This window comes from Xenopus laevis, chromosome 1S (genome assembly GCF_017654675.1).
Source record: "Xenopus laevis strain J_2021 chromosome 1S, Xenopus_laevis_v10.1, whole genome shotgun sequence".
Lineage (NCBI taxonomy): Eukaryota > Metazoa > Chordata > Amphibia > Anura > Pipidae > Xenopus > Xenopus laevis.
Genome location: NC_054372.1, coordinates 34,725,410 through 34,745,560, shown reverse-complemented (window position 1 = coordinate 34,745,560; position 20,151 = coordinate 34,725,410). Strand labels below are relative to the sequence as shown.

Sequence of the window (20,151 nt, the reverse complement as noted above, 5' to 3'; positions counted from 1 at the left end):
GCCTGGTGTGACCTTGAAAGAGAACTTACATTCCCTCTCTTAACCGAAACCCTCATAAAGTTCAGCAGAGTCTTCCCTCCCGTGCATAGGGAGCAGGAGAATATGGTAATGAGAATCAGATGTGTGTGGTGAATTCATGCATAAATCCCTGGACTGTAAGGGAGAGAGGAAAGCGCAGCAGAATGGGATGTGATAGAATGTGTTGCTCCCAACGACAGAAGTCTTAGCGTTGATGGAGTTATAGAGGCGGAGAGCCTGGGGCAATATGGGAAGGCTGAAGTAAAAAATCACAAATGTCCAACCAATCTGTTCTTGAACTACAGCTCCCAGTACCACTATCATAGGTCTGGTCCTGGTATACTATATTTAATTATTGATATGTCCTTTGGTTCATTGCATTGCCCTCTAACAAAACAGCTGGAGGGACGAGACAATAACCAGGATCATGGGATACACAGCAGATATTTCTCTCATCGCTCATTGAGTTCATTTTAAGCAAATAATTATTTGTAAATATTTTTTTTGAAATGGTTTTATTTTTTATTTTATTTTATTTTTCTTTGCAACAATAAAACAATACCTTGTACTTGCATAAACCTGTCTTGGTTCTATTAGGTTTATGTGTTTTGTAGTAGACTTCAAAAGGGGTGAGTTACTAACCGCCCTGAAGCTGCATTTGGTCACAGTCAGTGGCATAAAAAATCCCATTTATTAATTGCACTTGCATTGTATACATCTTGAGATGCGATGTGCAGCTACGCTGCTTGGTGCCGCGTGAAGGGAAGTTGGTGGAACCCTGGCAGTGTCTGCAGCGCAGGGATCTAATCGTCCTGATATGTGCCGCAGTTCTGCAATAGAATGAAGTGTTATATTTGGATCGCTGGCCTAGAGCAGGTACTAATATATGAAAGCAGGTTATACACCTGTCATCTGCAGTGGAATAGTAATCCCCAGTTCTTCACTTTGCTGGAAACTGTCTACCCTAACAGAATTTCTTTCGGATGGTGCCCTTTACAGCCTTCCATGAGCAATTCATCAAAGTCAGGGGGGAAATCAGCCTTTGCTTTTTAATGTGTGTGTCTTCTTATGTTTGAGGGAAATATGAAAAGCTTTTAAAAAACAAAAAAACAACTTTCCTGTACACCTTTATTAATGTCTCTCTTACTTTTATCTTATTTAATTATGAGGGCATCGCTTAATGTGCAGGCAGACAATGAATTCTGTGCATGTGTATATATTAGTGATGGACGTTTTTATATGGACCAGTCCTACCATATTGTCTAGTAGTGGTTAAAATGAGCTTATGCAAATGGTGCCTGGAGAATCTCTTAGCCAACTCGAGCAATATGGCAGCTGACACTCAAAAGCTGTAAATGCAAATATGTTTTGTTGCTGATTTTATAGAGCTGGAATACAAGTTATTAAGCTGCAAGGATGAAAGCCAACTTCCTTTGAGTAATGCATCGAGCAACAGTACCATAAACAGTACCTACCTATTATATATACATTTTTCTGTTTTGCAACCAAGTATAAGCCTCTAAGTTTGTGCTCAAGCCCTGGTGTACCTATATATATGCAGCCACTTTGTTAATATTTCAGTTAAGAAAAACTACAATAATTACTGAGAACCCAACACAATTTTTTGTCTTCAGATAATATTTCCCCTATATATATGTCTCTTAAACCGATGCTCTGTACAGAGAGAGTTCAGGAGACACAGCCCAGCCCTGTCCATGCAGGCAGTAAGGACAGGGCCCTGGTATGAGCTGCACCTCCTTCTACTCCAAATGACACATGAAAATGGCACACAAGGAAGGGGACAAGTAGGGGCAGGTAAGAGCATGCCTACATGCATCCCCTTTTGAATTCAGCATGGCCTAATGCAGACCCCATGATATTCAAAGTACAGTCCACAGGTCCCTGCTCTATAAATTAATTTTGGCCTTTTGTGCACTTTTTGAATGTATCTCTCTATCTATTTCTGTCCATCTCTCTATGAATCTGCTATGTGTGTGTGCACTTTGTGCAGTCCTTTGTTCGTGTCCTATCACGGTCGGAATGGGGTTGTTATTCAGATCTGACGATTGTGGGTTTTAGTTACCGTAAGTTAGAGGCATCTTTGAAAAACTGAGCAAGATTTTCAGAAACAGCCTGCAATAAAAATCACACACGCTTCATAAAACACCACTTGATTGATATCACTTGCACCATTAGGAACTAAACGACAAAGGATGTAATTTCAGTTCTAGCATGCAATATTAATCGAAAGCCTTTAAAACATCTTGCTGATGGGAACTCTGACAATGTGACATTTGAAGAATCGTCAGCGAAAGGCATCTGTCTTAGTCGCTGTTTTAAAGTAAATACTAGAAAACATGCAGTTCAGTCATCGTCAGTTTGCACATCACCATCCCATGTTCTTCTGAAAACTCAGTATCCAATTGCCTCGTGTTCTATAGATCTGTATAGATATGTAGGGAATGTTGTATTCTGTTTGGTTTCAAATATCTTAGAAACCAACACACTAAATCATAACTGCCACCCGCAAGTCTCTCTTTGTTGCTTTGAAAATATAAGTAAATGAGCAGAGTGTGAACCCGTTTCAGTGTGTCCTCTCCATGGAAACAGGGTCAGACTGGTTGGACAAATTATCAGAGGGTCCTTCAGTAGAACAGGCTCTATAGTTTCCCAGCCAAGGACAATTCCCATTAGCCTTTTCTTTATTTCACTGTAATACCTGTAATACATTTAGCACTACAGGTATGGGATCTATTATCCAGAAAGCTCCTAATTACATTATTATAATGAACTAATCCACATTTTTTAAAATTATTTCCCTTTTCTTTGTAATAATAAAACAGTACCATGTACTTGATCCAAACTAAGAAATAAGTAATACTTATTGGAAGCAGAGCCAGCCTATTGGGTTAATTTAATATTTAAAAGATTTTCTAGTAGACTTAAGGTATGAAGATGCAAATATTGGAAAGATCTGTTATCTGGAGTACCCCAGGTCCTGAGCATTCTGGGTAACAGGTCCCATACCTGTTTATATATCTAACTGCTATGGGGTTGGCACTAGCTATATTTGTTGGCCCTCTACAAGGTTTAGGGCTTTTTTCTTCATAATTAAGGTCCATTCGGGAATTCAGAGTTGCTCAGAGTTGGATATTAGAAATACTGAGATAAATTCGGAACTTGATAAATACCCCCTTACTGTTATATTTTGTGAAGAAACGGAAAACTCTCCTTTCTTATTACAGTGCTACAAATTTACCTACACTTTATGCTGTGTCGTTTCATTGAATGCCTGATATTTGCTCTATTTTATAGTATTTATTTCTGTCCTTAATGAAGCCGACTGCGTCCTGTTAAATTTCTTTAACTATTCTCGTTTGCGTGGTGTTCTCTAGGCGCCGAGACTTGGCAGACGCCCAGGATTACTTGGCCTCCTGCAATAATTATGGAGCATTCATTAGAGGCTATCTGCTGAATTGAGAGTATAAGAACCTGCTTTAGTAGACCAACATTAGAAGTCATTATTATGAATACGCCTTCAGGTTCCCAGTGGTGTATTCAGCAGGTGTAGTGAACATCTCTTCATCAAATATTAACCAACTTGCTCAGACTATAGGGCTAAGCTTTTTCAAAGTTTCACAAAGACAAACTTCAATCCATGATCTGATTAACTTCAGGCTTTTTTTGAGAAAGAAAAAAGGGTTTGAACGTGAAGCTGCTTTTCCTTGAGCTAAAGTTATATTTATTTTATTAAACTAAAACATAGAGAATTCAGTGAGCATTTTGGCTGCAGACCTCCCAGTGGCTCCCACCAGAAGAACAGGCCGATGGTACAGTTGCACCCAATGCACCCCAGCTAGTTACCCCACCTAGTTACACCACTGGTTTGCACTTAGTGTCTTCAATTCTCTTATGTAAAAGATCCTTTAAGATAGTGATCCCCAACCAGTGGCTTGCGAGCAACATTTTGCTCACCGATTGGCCTCAAAGGCCAGGTTTTGTTCCCAATGGCTTTTGCTCCCAATGGCCTCAAAGCAGGTTCTTATTTTTGAATTCCTGGCTTGGGGGCAAGTTTTGATAGCATAAAATAGCATATTCTGCTAAACAGAGACTCCTGTAGGCTGCTAGTCCACGCAGGGGCTAATAGCCAATCACATCCTTATTTGGTACCTCCTGAAATTTTTTCATGCTTGTGTTGTTCCCCAACTCTTTTGACAATTGATTGTGGCTCATGGGTAAACACCTTTGGGGACCCCTGCTTTAAGCTGTATAATCTACATTTTTGGCAATATGGTATCTATGAGCATTGTTACAGCAAAATATAACTTATATGCTGCTGTTATCTACCCCAACCCTTTTTAGCATCAAAAACTCCAGCAGAGTATATAATAAGCACCAACTGTACGGATGATCACTTGGTTTATAGCTGCCTTTATTATGCACTATATCAAGGAGAAAAGCTTTATCTGATTAAATCTAGACCAATGTGGCATTTGAAAAATCGCTGCTGCTAATACAGCACAAAACTGAACCTTCCCATTACTCATTTCTCAAAAGAAAATTGTTTTAGGTGGGAATGATGCACCAAACTGCTGAGATTCTCAAAGTTATAAACTTCAGTAGGGGGTTCCACATCAGACTTGCACAGTAATATGGGTGGAACGGGAACAATCATTGGGAAAAGAAACATGAGCCACAGATGGCTGTATATTTTATGTACTCTTATTTGGTTGACAGCTTGTAGCGTGAATGGATTACAGCCAAGCAGGGAGAGGAATAGATTCGCTTGGTAATACCCAATCCTACTTTATAGTGGGTGGATGGAGAGAATTACCTTGCAGATAATTGTTCTGATGTTATTTCAGATTCTACTTAACAAGATTATTTGGTATAGTCTACGGCAGTCACATGTGCAATGTCTAGTGCCGGTTCATCTTTGGAGCCTTCCCAGCAGAATCTTCCTCTTACATCAGCAAGAAGATTGCAATGACTTGAGTGTCCACCTGAATAAAAAAAGCTATTAATGTATAATGTACTTTATAATTGTAAAAAATTCGCATTTCTCATTTTCTCCTAAATGGCATTTTTCAAAGAGGCACATTTTGCGTTGATCAGGTCCATTTAAGAAAGCAGTGCAACAGATTTTGGGCACAAGGTGCAAAGACTAGATGCAGCACTGAATGTGCTCAGTGCATGGGGCACTTAGGGGCAAATTCACTAAGCGCCGAAGCGCCTAACGCTAGCGTCAATTCGCTGGCGTTGGGCATTTTCGTTACTTCGCAAATTCACTAACTTCGCTAGTGTTACTTCGCACCCTTACGCCTGACGAATTTGCGCAACGGACGTAACTACACAAATTCACTAACACGCGCATTGTACTGAACGCTACCTTTTACGCTAGACTTCCTTCGCCACCTCAGACTAGGCGAAGCGCAATAGAGTAGATAGGGATTGCTTCAAAAAAAGTTAAAATGTTTTCTTAGTCCCAAAAAACGCTGGCGTTTTTTCTATATTATGGGTGATAGGCTGAAAAAGATCAAATTTTTTTTGGGGCTCCCCTCCTTCCCCCCTACATTTCCTAACTCATGGCAACTTAACTATACAGTGGGCACATGTGTAGGGCAAAATAAAAATTTTATTTGATGTTTTGAAGGATTCCCAGGCATTTGTAGTGCTGCTACATATTCCTCCATTGAAATTAGAATTTGGCGCCGTATGCAAATTAACCATCGCTAGCGTAACTTCGCTTCGCTTAGCGAATCAATGCTAGCGCAACTTCACAGCCTTACGCTACCCCTGAGCGCAACTTTGGATTTTAGTGAATTTGCGGAGCGCTGGCGAAACTACGCCTGGCGAAGTGTGGCGAAGTGCGGCGAAGTTACGCCTGGCGCAATAGTGAATTTGCCCCTTAGTGCTGTGGTTTTGTGGCCTGTAGAGATGTGCAGTTGTATGTAGCCATTTGTAAGTGATACCTTATGAATTTGAGCATATACTTCTATAACTCATTGGGATGTGCCTATAGCAAATGGATACAAGGCAGCATTAAGGAGGTAAACATATCAAAGTATAGTTTATTAAAATATATTAATAAGCCACGTGCATTCTTATCCACTTTATACTGGAGCCTGTACTTTATTGCTAACATGTAGCAGAGAGAAGTCATATGTTTGAGAACCTATTGTTATTCCTTGCAATTCTCCCTTCCGCTTGTCTAAATATTCCTGTAGGCAGCTTAGTTGTCCACTTAGTTAGTGAGCCTGTTCCTTGGAGCTATGACTCAGAAGTACACACACAGACACACTTCTTTATTTTGTTGATTTCTTGCTTCTTTCATTGCTTGAAACATTTCTATTTTTCATTTACTACCGTATGTGGGAGTAAGTGGGTTTTATTTTCCTCTTTGCTGGTACCGTTGTGTGTTTTTTTTTTTTCCAATAAGTTCTGACAGTGATCACAGGTAAATATTTTGCAGTGATTTTCTAGGATTTAAACATTCAGACGTGTTGCTATGAATCACAGAACTCAGGTGGAGAATGTGATGCACCCCTGAACATTCAAGCAGAAGTTTTAAAGTACAGCCACCTACACAAAACAACAACTGAGCTCCCAGAGAACTGGCACTTTTACAGAAACCTGCAGCTATTTTACAATATTTAGCTAGACTATAAGGGAATCATACTTTTTTTGGTGCATCTCACCTTGGGTGATTACGCCTGGACCTTCTACCGATGACTTTCAGTTTGTGAGCGGAAGCAAATGTCATCTCTTATATCTCCAGTATATTGAAGAGAAATTGAGCATTGCAAGAAATAGTGGAACAAGTATCTACCAAAAAGCAACACAACTGTGTTTTCAGGCATAAGTAGCTCAATTTCCATTTACTATAAAGGAACTGAGATTATTTTGTTGATGTTGCTTTGCTGTGTTTTTTTATCCCTAGAAAATTAACTGTGACTTAATACCACATGTGCCGCTGGGCTTAAAGTATATGTAATTAAATTTTCTCTTTAGTGTTGATGGAATATAGCTTTGCTACAATTACGCTGATTACACCTAACACTTATTAGCAGATATAGGTGAGATGAGCGCAGTGTGGGGGGAGTAAATTCTGAAAAACATGATTCACCAAAATGTCTCCTATAATTTACTGTTTGATGCCCCACGGGGTGAAGCAAAGTACCATCTGATGTGATGTAAGAGATTTCATTAATATACCCCATAACGTTTCTATAAGTTGCCCATCTATATGATATAATTGTACTGACAGAAGGCTGGAGGACTAATAAACCAGCCATTTCTGTAAAACTTGCGAAGAATAAACTATTAGGCTATATTTCTTTATTTTTATGTTTACTCGAATGAAGGCTTTATTTGCAATACTGTTCTCCTGATCACAGTTACATACCTCCCAACATTTTGGATATAAAAAGAGGGACAAAAAAGTTTGAACATATTTCTGTGTTTTTTTCCAGTTATTACAGTTTTGCTGATGAAGGTGAATTGCCCTTTAAGCTGTGGGTCTAACTTCTCCCAAGGGACCTGTTATCCTATTGTTACAATTACTTATTTGCTTATCTAGATACATTTGAATTGTTACAAATATATCTTATCTTCTGTTGTGGCTGTTCTGGGCTTCTCTGCAGAGAAAAACTGGACTTTCCAGTACAAACGAGGGACTGCAGGCTGAGCTATCAAAAGAGGGACTTTCCCACTAAAAACAGGACAGTTGGGAGGTATGCAGTTATGCCTCCAACCCAGAAACAGTTGGGCTTGTTTATAAAGTTGATAAACAAATATTTTTTTTATCTTTTTCAAAAAAATCCATGTGCTCCTATTTTTTCTATTATATAGAGAGAGAGAGAGAGAGAGAGAGAGAGAGAGAGATTCCTGTTTTGTAGATCTGCAGAGGGGTTTTGCTTATCAGAGACATAACTGCGGTGTCTGGGGACTGTTGGAGACATGGCCTAAAAAGTGTCCATTTTTCATGAACATTCCTCTCTTATATAGTGAACCTTCAATAGCCAAGGCACAGGGATATATATAGATTAACTTTTAATTACAGTAGCTGTTAAGTCAAAATTCCACAGGGAGTAGACGTATTGGTGATCCTTAGGATTGTGAATAGATGTTGCTCCTATCTTTGTCTTGTGTGCAAGCAATAAATCAGAGCCCCTGTGTCAATGTGAAGGTGCAGACCAGAAATATTCTGTGCATATACTGTATGTCCTTATAATTTATTTTTACTCTGTTCTGCTTCTGACATGGTTCACTTTCCCCCTAAATATTGAGTAAGAAATATGAGAAGAAGAATACGTGTGTGCCACTACCCTGTCATTAAGGTATATGCTTGGTAACATTGGGGAAACTAAATTCTTCATTCGTGAAGGGGTTATAGGAAGATATCAATCTGCAGATACTTTACCAATGTCAGTGATCAGTGACTACATTTCTGTTGAGGCAGATACCACACCGTTTCATGACATACATTAAACAGATTTTTCTGCCGGATCGGTTTTCTTCAGACAGACTTCTTTTAATTGGGTGCTTGCTCTGACTGGTTAAATTACCTTGTAACTGTCTTGTTGAAATGTGCCTTCAAGCCCTCAGCAGTGATTCTAATCAAATACAATGACACCCACTGGTGTGGATAAAGGTAGCACTGATTAATTGCAGTACAATCCACCTGACTCATAACTTTTGGATGAATTGATGCGCCATTTCTACCCACCAATTGATAGGAAATCTTTTGAGGGCTTAAAAAAAGGCAAAATAATCCTAAACATTTACTGTTAATAGACAATGCAGGGCAGGCTAATACTGCACATGCAAACAAATGTCTTGACATTAACAGCCATTTAAAATATAATTCTATGAAAGAAAGACATGCTTGTGTGGTTTCCAGTTCAAGTAGGCCATTGTACCCTGTAGCATTCAGTCTCATACTGGAATATATATATATATATATACAGTATATATATATGTATATATATAAATATATATATATATATATATATATATATATATATATATATATATATAGTATATCCACCGTGAAAAAGGCCCTAATGGGGCCTGAAACGTTGGATTATGATATGATATAAATAAAGAGATGAACAGGATCTCTTTAAAAAGAAAGATCCTTGGAAAAGGTCCCCAAGTGGGACCAAGACATTGGATAAAATGCAAAAATAAAAGCATTCATTCACTGTTGGAAAAAAAGGAGTATGCTGATCCCTTATTCTTATATGATTTACCATTTTGCACCTCCAACTATTGGATGTCAGAAGTGCGGACGCTCCAAAATAAATATATATATATATATATATATATATATATATTATAAATGTATATGTATTAATCCAAAACGGTTTAATATTTGGGCTCAGGCACAAAGGGCAAACAACTGCCATGGCTTTGGGTTTTCCCACCCTCCCTGCATTTCATTTACCTCCTTAGATAAAGGTTTTTGCTCTCCGAAGCACAAAAACCTGCACTTTTCCCATGAATACAGCACTGCCTGTATTCAGCATCACTGTATTCATGAAGGGCAGGCTGGCTGTGGCACAGGTAATACCCTATTCTACCCCATAACTTGTACTTAATTCGGACATACAGGGAGCAATGCCAGTGAGGTGCACAGCAATGTACCTGGCTGTGTCCATGATCCTCTAATAATTACTCCTTCCATCCAGAGCATAGGTAAATTACCCGTAATAAGTTTGTTCCGACACTGCTTTTAGTTTGATGGTCAAATGTAATGATTTAGGCCTACTAGGATTTTGATGCAGTATTTGGTGAAATAACATAACATGGCTCAAGACAACATAAGCTGATAGAACAGTAAAAATAAAGGTCACTTTTCTCAGTTCTTGTGAGTGATGGAGCATCCAGCACATTGGATTTTAACCAAGGCCTCAACTCAACCCTGGAATCACCCCTTTTATAAACAGTACAAAGGTTGGGTGTAATAGGAACCTATGCACATTCACGTTATATGATATATTTCAATTTACAATATATTACAGAATTGAATTTGGCCTAAGGAATTTTTTTTATATGCAGCGTTTATAGAAATTTCTTTTAGAGAACATTAATACTGAAATACTTCTGTTGAGCAAAAACATATGCCTGGGTTTTTAGTTACAGCAAACATCTCTCGGAATCGTTATTGTTAAGATTAGGAATGCCAAGTCTGATTTGCTCCGGGATGCATTTGTTCTCAATAGGTTGGTGAGGAATTGGGAAATCTGTTCTGCATGTGTTGTAACGAATGTAACGGCCATTAAGTATATGAGTCTTCTGACGTTGTAATCAGATGTGATTCAGTCTGTTAAATATCTGTGCTGTAACATCTGTTTCACTGAGTGACCTTCTGCTAAATAATACTTAGTGTATCTATTAGGGGATAGGAACACTGACTTGCCCTATAGCAGGTATGCAGGCGGCTTGTTGGAAACCATTACAGTTAAATAACAATGAAAGGACACACTCCAGCAATTATCAAAGTTCCATGTGTGTTTGGGGAAACTGCGTGAAGAATTTACCCATTTAATTGCAATGTTCAACGTGACATTTTACCCTTTTTAAGAGAGGTTGCTGAATGCTGATCTCTAAATGCACAATGGGGATCTGTCAGATACTCTTCATGAAAGCGCTAATACAAATAGAATTAGAAAACTCGGCTATAAAATCAAAAGCAAGTTTGCCATCTGTTTTAATGTTGAAGGGGTTTTTCACCTTTCAACACTTTTTTCACTTCAGTTGGTTTCAGATAGTTCACCAGAAATAAAGACTTTTTAAAATTACTTTCTATTTTCTATGTGTGACTGTTTGTCTAATATTGAAGTGGAAAGTGTAATTTTTCACCTTCTAAAGCAGTTCTGGGGGGGGGGGTCGGTGACCCTCTAAACTGTTTTAAAAGGATACATTTAGTTTTTTATCCTTGTCCCTGCTGAGCAGAATCCATGGGTTTCATTTAAAGGCAGCTGATAAATATAAATATTTGCAGAGATGCTGCTGAGAAATCTATCAACTAATGTAGCAAATTGTAACAGCCTAGAGTCTGCGCCTAGGCGCACATCAGAGGCAGGGACATTAAGGGGCAGATTTATTAAGGGTCGAATTTCAAAGTAATGGAATTTTTTTTGTAACTCCCATAACTTCGAAATTCGAATTTAAAAAGACCAATCGAAATTTATCAAAAAATCTAAATTTCGATTCGATCGAATAGGCGTTATTCAAACAAATTCGAACCGCATTCGATATTTTCCAAAAAATAACTTTGATTTTTCAAAGTCCACCAATTGACTCCAAATAGGTTCTAGGAGGTCCCCCATAGGCTAAAACAGCAATTCGGTAGGTTTTAGATGGCGAATGGTCGAAGTCGAATTTTTAAAGAGACAGTACATAATTTGAATCAAATTTTATTCCTTAGTCAAAATACACAGAAATTTGCTCGAAATTAGACCTTTTTTTTATTCTAATTTTCACTTCGAACCTTTGATAAATCTGCCCCTAAATTTTAAACTTAGATTTTGGAAAAACAGTAAAAAGTAAAAAATGGAAAGTAATGAAAAAAAAGTCTTTATTTCTGGAGAACAATCTGAAAACAACTCAACTAAAAAAAAGTGTTTGGAAGGTCAACAATCCCTTTTATTAGAGTGTTGGGTGCTCATGGCAAATGTATCTCTGTAGGAATGTCATGGTAGACCATCTAGTAAAAAGCCTCAGGGAATTTTTTTATTGTTGTAAACAGCGGATAAATGAATCACTGTGGTTTTAAATTTTTATATCCTCTCTCCCTCCCAGAGCAATCGGCAAACAGCCAAGGCCAGTCAACCCTGCAGCCTTTGCCACCTTCCCACAAGCAACATCCCACACAGCCGTCCATCACATCTCTCAACCGCAATTCCCTGACACATAGGAGGAACCAAAGTCCGGCCCCGCCGGCTGCACTGCCCGCCGAACTGCAAACCACACCTGAGTCCGTCCAGCTGCAGGACAGCTGGGTCCTTGGCAGTAATGTACCACTGGAGAGCAGGTAGGTCTGAGGCCTCCATAATCATTTATGTATTGTTGCCTATTCTCTTTCTGGTTCATACTCAGGTTAATAACAACATAAAAAAGCAACACAACACAATATTCGATTTAGAAAAAAGCATTGATTATTAAATGAGACCCTTATGGTGAGAGAAATATACAATTCCAGTGATGGTTACAATATAAATGGGTGGCAGGTGGCTCAAAGAATTAGTACAGGTATGGGATCAGTTATTTGGAAATCCATTATTTATAAAGCTCCAAATTAATGGGAAGGCCATCTCCCATAGACTCCATTTCAATTAAATAATTCACATTTTTAAAAATAATTTCCTTTTTCTCTGTAATAATTAAACAGTACGTGCCCCCAACTAGGATATAATTAATCCTTACTGGAGGCGAAACAATCCTATTGGGTTTATTTAATGCTTAAATGATTTTTTTAGTAGACTTAAAGGGGTTGCTCACTTTGAGTTAACCGTTAGTATGATGCAGAGAGTGATATCCTGAGACAATTTGCAATTGGTTTTCATTTTTTATTATTTGTGGTTTTTGAGCTATTTAGCTTTTTATTCTGCAGCTCTCCCGTTTGCAGTGTCAGCAAACTGGTTGCTAGAGTCCAAATTACCCTAGCAACCATACATTGATTTGAATGAGAATATGGAATATAAAAAGGGGAGGGACTGAATAGAAAGATGAGTGATAAAAAGGAGCAATAACAATATATTTGTAGCCTTACAGAGCATTTGTTTTTCGATGTGGTCAGTGACCCCCATTTGAAAGCTGGAAAGAGTCAGAAGAATAAGAAGGCAAATAATTAAAAAATTATACACAATAAATAATGAAGACCAATTGAAAAGAATTAGCTTAGAATTGGCCATTCTATAACCTACTAAAAGTTAACTTGAAGGTGAACCACCTATTTAAGATATGATCCAATTTACAAAAGACCCCTTATCAGGAAAACCCAAAGTCCTGAGCATTCTCCATTCCTGTATTTTAATGAAACATAGTGTAGATTTCAGATAGAATTGTTTCCCAAATCAGAGAATAATCCCAGTGATTTTATTGTTTTACCTGTTCTAGTTACCCTTAGTGAATGGTTGTATTTCAGCTAGATGATGTGGCTATAGGTATGTTTGTGTGATTTCCTAAAATCAATGCAAAAGAGACAGAATGTTGCCGAGTGAATGAATTGGGATTCATTGTTGACCCAATGGTGTTTCCGTTAGACATGTATAAATAAACCAAAATGTGTCCTGCTGGTAATTTGTGTACTCGGCAACAGCTCACTGGGATGGTTACAGTGTTCTAGTTGGGTTAGGTAAATAAAGAGTTTCACAGCCATAGGAGACCTGCTTATAAGGCTGGTGCATACAGAAGTTTTGCATTCGCATCAGGGTCAGCAGGCCTCTGCAAAGCTGGAGCAGAATGCTCTGATACCATCAGTAAACCAACAGTTCTCCCCAAAAGTAGTATAAAGGGGAGAACAAAACATGAATTTGCTGAGAGTAGCCAGGATGTCAAGTCGCTTTAAGAAATAGTAGAATAAATGATGGAGCAAGATAAAAAATATGTGCAGAATTTATTTGTAACATATGTGAAATCTGCCCAGCCATCACTAAGGGACAACCCTGCATGAATTTACAATACTGGCCTGCAAGGTTGCCTGTTACTGAATATCATTACAGCTGGAAAAAAAGCTGAACTTGTAAGCGAATTGTCTGTTTCACTTGACCTTTGTTCTTCCTAGACAGATATATATATTTATATATATTATGTGTATATATATATATATATATATATATATATATATTATGTATATATATATATCTCTTTAAACCGGCAAACCCTCAAAATATCAACGTTTTTATTTTCAGTACATCATATAAGATTGAGGACCAAAACATTGAAACCTTATACCATGTACTGAAAATAAAAATGTGGATATTTTAAGGGTGTGGCGGTTGGAAGATTTATGTATATGTAAACTGTAACTGTACACCCCAAATTATACAAACTTCTTTAGCATCAGAGTGCAGATACGCTGCAGATTTTATATATATATATATATATATATATATATATATATATATATATATATTTATATATATGTAACCATAAAAACACTTTGCTCACTAGCAAAAAAGAGTGTGCTGATCCTTCATCGTTTTATATCACAAATATTGATCTTGCACCTCTACTCTATGAGTGTGGACATCCTGAACATTTTATATATATATATATATATATATATATATATATATATATATATATATATAAAAATATATATATAAATATATATAGATATATATTTGTACAGGTATGGGATCCATTATCCGGAAACATGTTATCCAGAAAGCTCTGAATTATGGAATTTGTATAAAATGGAGACAAAAAGGAACACCAAGAGCCCCAATAGTGTAATATGTTTTTACAAGGAGTAATGGTAGAGTAAACAAGTTAATACTCACAAACCAGGGTTACCGATAGGCAACCACTGTATAGGCAGGTGGGGAGATTATCCTGACCCCACTCAGGAATAAGACGTCGCTCTCTGTAGAAGAAGAAAACGGGGATGATACCCCTCCACTCGGGGTGGACTCGATATGGTAGTAAGACAAAACAGAGGCGCCAAAAGGATAAAAATAGCTAAAAGCACTTAAAAACCCAATGGGTAATTCAGAGGAGGTAGTAATGAACTTACCTCCTCCAGGCAGACACCAACGAAAGTGGTAATTTTCAATAATAGTTCATTCACAAAACAGTATTGCAACGCGTTTCGCAGGCATTTCCTGCTTCATCAGGCAATATGGAACGGGAGCAAAAACAACAGTGTCTTTGTATAAACGCGCCAGGCGCCTCTGAATTATGGAATGGCCATCTCCCATAGACTCCATTTTATCCAAATAATCCACACATTTTTAAGAATTATTATCTTTTTCTCTGTAAGAATAAATAAGTATCTTGTACTTGATCCCAACTAAGATATAATTAATACTTATTGGAAGCACAACCAGCCTATTAGGTTTAATTAATATTTACATGATTTTCTAGTAGACTGAAGGTATGAAGATCCAAATTACAGAAAGATCTATTATCCAAAAAAACACAGATCAAATTACAAATTACATACATATTAAAACCATAAAAAAATTAAATAACATCAAGAGAGATAATTATAATCTTTGAAATGGTACCTGGCTTAAACATGAAAAGTGGAGAAAAATAATCAGGTTTGAATTATTTTTGCATTACAGTCGACTCGGAGAAATCAAAGCCAAAATTAAATCTATATGGCCCCCCACAATAACATTAATCACAGACAGCGTTACTCCCATGCAAAGCATTCTTCAAAAACCAAAGGCAAATGGTGCATTCAAACATTCAGATGAATTCAGCTGATGGAAAATGTGATGAGTAAGCTGGATATAGGCCATCAGCACATTGTATCCAGCAGAGATGCCCGGAGAGACCGCGTGTTAATGCAGTGAAGTTCTAGGCGGTTATGCCTGGCTGTGCTGATTCAGGGAGGACGGAAAGTTTGTTCAGTGGAAGTATTAAACTGTATTGATGAGGGCTGCAAAGAATTAACTTCAGTTTTTTAAATGAGCATCAACTTGTTCTTATCTCCTTCCAAATATTCCTGTTCTTATATCTACTTCCAAAAATCTTTCCTGTGCACATGGAGCTTAGTGTATCAGGGCCAATTGAGGGTTTAAAATTTAGAATGATGGTAATGGATCCACTTCCAGCATTCAATTCAAGTCGCTGTCTCCTGGGTAAACTCCACATTGGGATTTATGAGTACTTACAACTAGCTGCATGGGATTTTTTTTTCATAGCAAGGACAGAAAAATTGGCAGCTTGAGAATGCTTTTCAGTTTCCATTGAAATCAAGTTGTTGGAAGAAAAATGTCACGGCCCAGAGCCTCTTAATTGTATTTACTGGTATTACTATCATTTATGTGATTGCAGTTGAGAAAAGTAAATTCACACTTACTCCAACCTCCTGGACCCTTTAGAGTCAGTGGGGAGGAAAGAAAACCCCCATCTCAGTTAATTTCCATTATAATGAAGAGCACTGGGGGCAATAGATCATTATTTGTCATTGCCCTGCAGGTTCCATGGGGAGGGAGTACATTTAAGAACAAACCTTTGCCCTTTTGCTCTGTTGCCCTGATAATAAAATAGATTTGTTTAATTACAGAGCTAGCTAAAACAGTTTTCAATGCAACCCCCTATCAACTGTGGTTGTGCTGAACGAAGCTCAATGTCAACTTATGCAACAGTCTCACTGGGGGTTATAAATCTCAAATCCTTTGTGCATGTGCATTTTTTAAATGTAAATTAACTTCACTTCTAGAACTATTAATAACAAATAGTGTATTCCACCTAATTAGGTACAAAAACTGCAGGTATGGGACCGGTTAACCAGAATGCTCGGGACCTGGGGCTTTCCAGATAATGGATCTTTCTGTAATTTGGATGTTTATGCCTTAAGTCTACTAGAAAATCATTAACTGAACATTAAATAAACCCAATAGGCTGGTTCTGCTTCCATTAAGGATTCATTAAATCTTAGTTTGGATCATGTACAAGTACCGGTTGTATTATTATAGAGGAAAAAAGGAAATCATTTTTAAAAATTAGGATAAGATGGTGTCTATGGGAGACGGCCTTTCCATAATTCAGAGCTTTCCATATAATGGATCCCATATCTGTATTGGAATGCAATATTTTATTAACTTGAAAAGTGACCGTAACAAAGATAGAGTCATTATGGAGCTAATCTGTTTCCTACAAAGGCTTGGCCATGCAGCAGTCTTAACCTATGGAATGTGAGTAGTCGCAGAATTCCCAGAGATCCCCAGTTACAACTGCAATTGTACAACTTACCCAGAGTTTAGTTGTAGGAGTTCGACTTTGGCTCTTTGTTTTCATTAGTGACTTATATCAAATGCGATTTACCACTTGTAGCACCATAAACACTGGTTTCAGAAGCTAACCAGAAGGCTCATTCTTTAGGTCATTTGCTTTGGTGGAAGCCAGTATATCTAGAGGTTTGTTTACCCATACATAGAGGAATATTTTACCACTAATGAAACTGCCGCAGTCACTCAGCACCTGCACTAGGTAACAATTTTAAGATAAGCAAAGATACAGTTGTAACTATTTGACATAAGCAAATCTCTTGGGATAACTGAAACAGCTTGAAAGGAAATTTCACCTTCATTAGCAAAACTGTTATAACATATAAAAAATTGTCCTGCAACTCCCAGAAATGTGTTCAAACGTTCATGACCTGCCAAATTTTGTGGATATGGTAACAATGGGGTGTGGCCATAAAATGGGTGTGGTGAAAATGGAGGCAAAGCTTTTGTCCCTCTTTCTGTTTTTCGAATGTTGGGAGGTACGCAGTCTGGATTGATGCTTCATCCAACCAAGAAAGTAAAAATATAGCTTCTTTATGAAGCCGTTGGATGCAGGTGGACTCATTTGAGAATGAATTTAGCTATCACTTTAAACAATTACAGGTTGTGACAACTTTAGTTGTAAATATGTAATGTGATTACAGGAAAAGTGATTGCACTTGCTTCATTTCTCTACACTAAGGGAAGTTACTGTATGTGGCTCTGTAAGCAGGGGCTGCCTGTATCCTGAATGTTATTTGAGCAATGGAATATTTAGCTGTAAATGATCTGCTAGGTAATAAGGAGCTTAGCTGTTATTACTGGGCTGCTGTTTGTTTTAGGTTTTTTTATTCAAAATTACTTTTAAAAGTAAGAAACTGTCAAAAACGGACTTCCCATTCCTCTCCACATCAGTTATGACACTGTATACAGAGATTTATTGTGAAGCTCATTAGCAGACTGCTAAATGTCCACATTTAATTACCACTCACTGAACAATTAATCAGAGCTGTAAATCACCGCTGTCATTGCACATTTTGAAATAAATTGAAAGAAGTGAATTTCCAGGTGATCAGCATCAGATCAGAATGTTGCTGATGATGATGACGATTACGCTCTGGGCTGTGATTTGATGAATAAAAATATTGGCAGATAATTACCAAGATTTATTTTGAACACCAAAGTTTATGTATATTTAGAAAAGATGGGTGTTCTGCCAATATGAATTTGCTGCCTGATTGTATATATATATGTATATAAACTATATCGTATATGATTTCAGTTGCATAACATACATGAGTTGTCCTGGCAGTGGTAAAAAGTAGTGATGCTCAAATTTCTCCTGTTTCGTTGAAAAATTTGCAAATTTCCCGCAAAATTCATGAAACAGCAAAAAAAAAATCATGAAAAATTTGTGAAACTCGAAAATTGGTGCATGTGTCAATTTTGACGCCGGCATTAAAGTCAATGTGCATCTGAATAGTGCTGACGAGCATCGATTTTGACGCGAGCGACTTTTCAGATGTGTGTCCAAAATATTTGTCGCCGGCAAAATTTCTCAGGAGTTATGCGAATTTATTTGGCTGCAGAGACATACGTAAAGCCGCAAATTTGCAGCAGGTGGATTTATTCGCCTATCACTAGTAAAAAGTAGTAAACAATTATGCACTTTTTTAGTAATGTGTTTATCCCTAAAGGAACCATGATCTGTGCAAAATTATCTTAAAGTTGCCCCATTTCATCATTAGTTCAATGATCTTCCGTTTAGCTTACTTTTTGCCTTTTGTTTTAATTGAGAAATATTTATGATTTTTGTTTATTCTTGCACTTAACAGGGCAAATGTTGAAAATACATTCCACTTTCTGTTTGTAGAAGCACAAAACAAACCATACGTTTACTGAGGAGTCCTCTGTATAAACAAACTCTTCACTTTCACCAGCTGCAGAGTATTGGGCTTTGAGGTAAGGAGTAGCTCATTATACAGAGGGCTCCTCAATGGGTTGGTGATTTGTTTTGACTGCTCTATGAAGAAACTGAATTTCCAGGCTAAAATTCAGTCATTGGATCTAGACAAAGGATGAAGCATAACAACGCAATTTTCCCGTAGGAGGACCTATGTAGAATGGAGGAATCATTGGGTGGCTTGGTGATTTTGCTTTAAGGTAGAATGACCCAGATCACCCATGTGCATTATTTCATATTTTTGTTTTCTAATTTACTCAGTGTTGCTATAGTTTGCTGTAAACCATGTGTTTAAGCCATATTGCAGATATAAGAATTGCACTGTTATATCAGGTACAACGTCTGTATCAATCTAGGAAGCCATACTAAGTAGTGATGAGCGAATTTATTCGCCAGCCATGGATTTGCAACAAAATTCTGAATTTCGCCATGTGTGAATTCTCTCATAACTAATACTAACCAAACAGCTTCTAGACAGTAAATCTGCATGTGGTTGGTTGCTATAGATTGCTAGACCTGAAGGCCTTTTATTGCTTTGCCCTAATTTTCTTATTATCCACAAGTGTCTTGGTATTTAGCATGTTTTGGTGTCTTGTGTTTTGCTCTGCACACAGGTGCTTTCTCAGATGAGTTTAGGCGTAGGAGAAACCAAAGTTGGAGTGTTTAAAGAAAGATGAAATGCTAACCTTTAACTTAGCTGCACTCACCCAGACTGCAAAGACTTTGGGGGTGTTTCATTTTTAACCTTTATGATTGTGAACCTTTGCAATCATTACTGGACAGTGTTTCCTTGATGGTGCTGTCCATGGTGCTGGACTGGAATTTCAATTACAACCAAGATTTGAGATCACTGGACAGATGTTGCTCCTTAACTAAATCGTAGCAATAGGACCTGTGCCAAGCAAAGTCACCCACTCATATTATATGTTTTACTGCATCCCAGGCCAGGGGGTAATGCATCCACATTTGCTGTCAGCTAAGTGGCAACAAGGTCTAGTTTTGTATTTCCTTCATCAAACTACAATTACGCACATAACACTTTCCGTGGAATTAGAAATAGAGTGTATTTCGGTTCTACAAGGGAAAAACAGAACATCTCAATTGTACGGGGAGGAATGGAATGCCGTTTTGGTTAATTGGCCCTATAATCGTTGAGCATTATTTCTTAAAGGGGAACTATTGCGAAAATGAAAAATGAATATATTCCTCATACGGAAA

General features: G+C 37.6%; 1 protein-coding gene across 9 annotated transcripts in view; it reads left to right on the top strand.

Moving 5' to 3' along the window:
- Positions 1 to 20,151, top strand: part of LOC108706622 (teneurin-3) — a 507,440-nt gene that overhangs the window by 308,539 nt on the left and 178,750 nt on the right. For all 9 annotated transcript variants that reach the window (XM_041579517.1, XM_041579516.1, XM_041579515.1 and 6 more), the window contains one exon: positions 11,827 to 12,058. In XM_041579517.1, the coding sequence (XP_041435451.1) occupies positions 11,827 to 12,058 (232 nt within the window). The remainder of the gene's footprint in view (positions 1 to 11,826; positions 12,059 to 20,151) is intronic.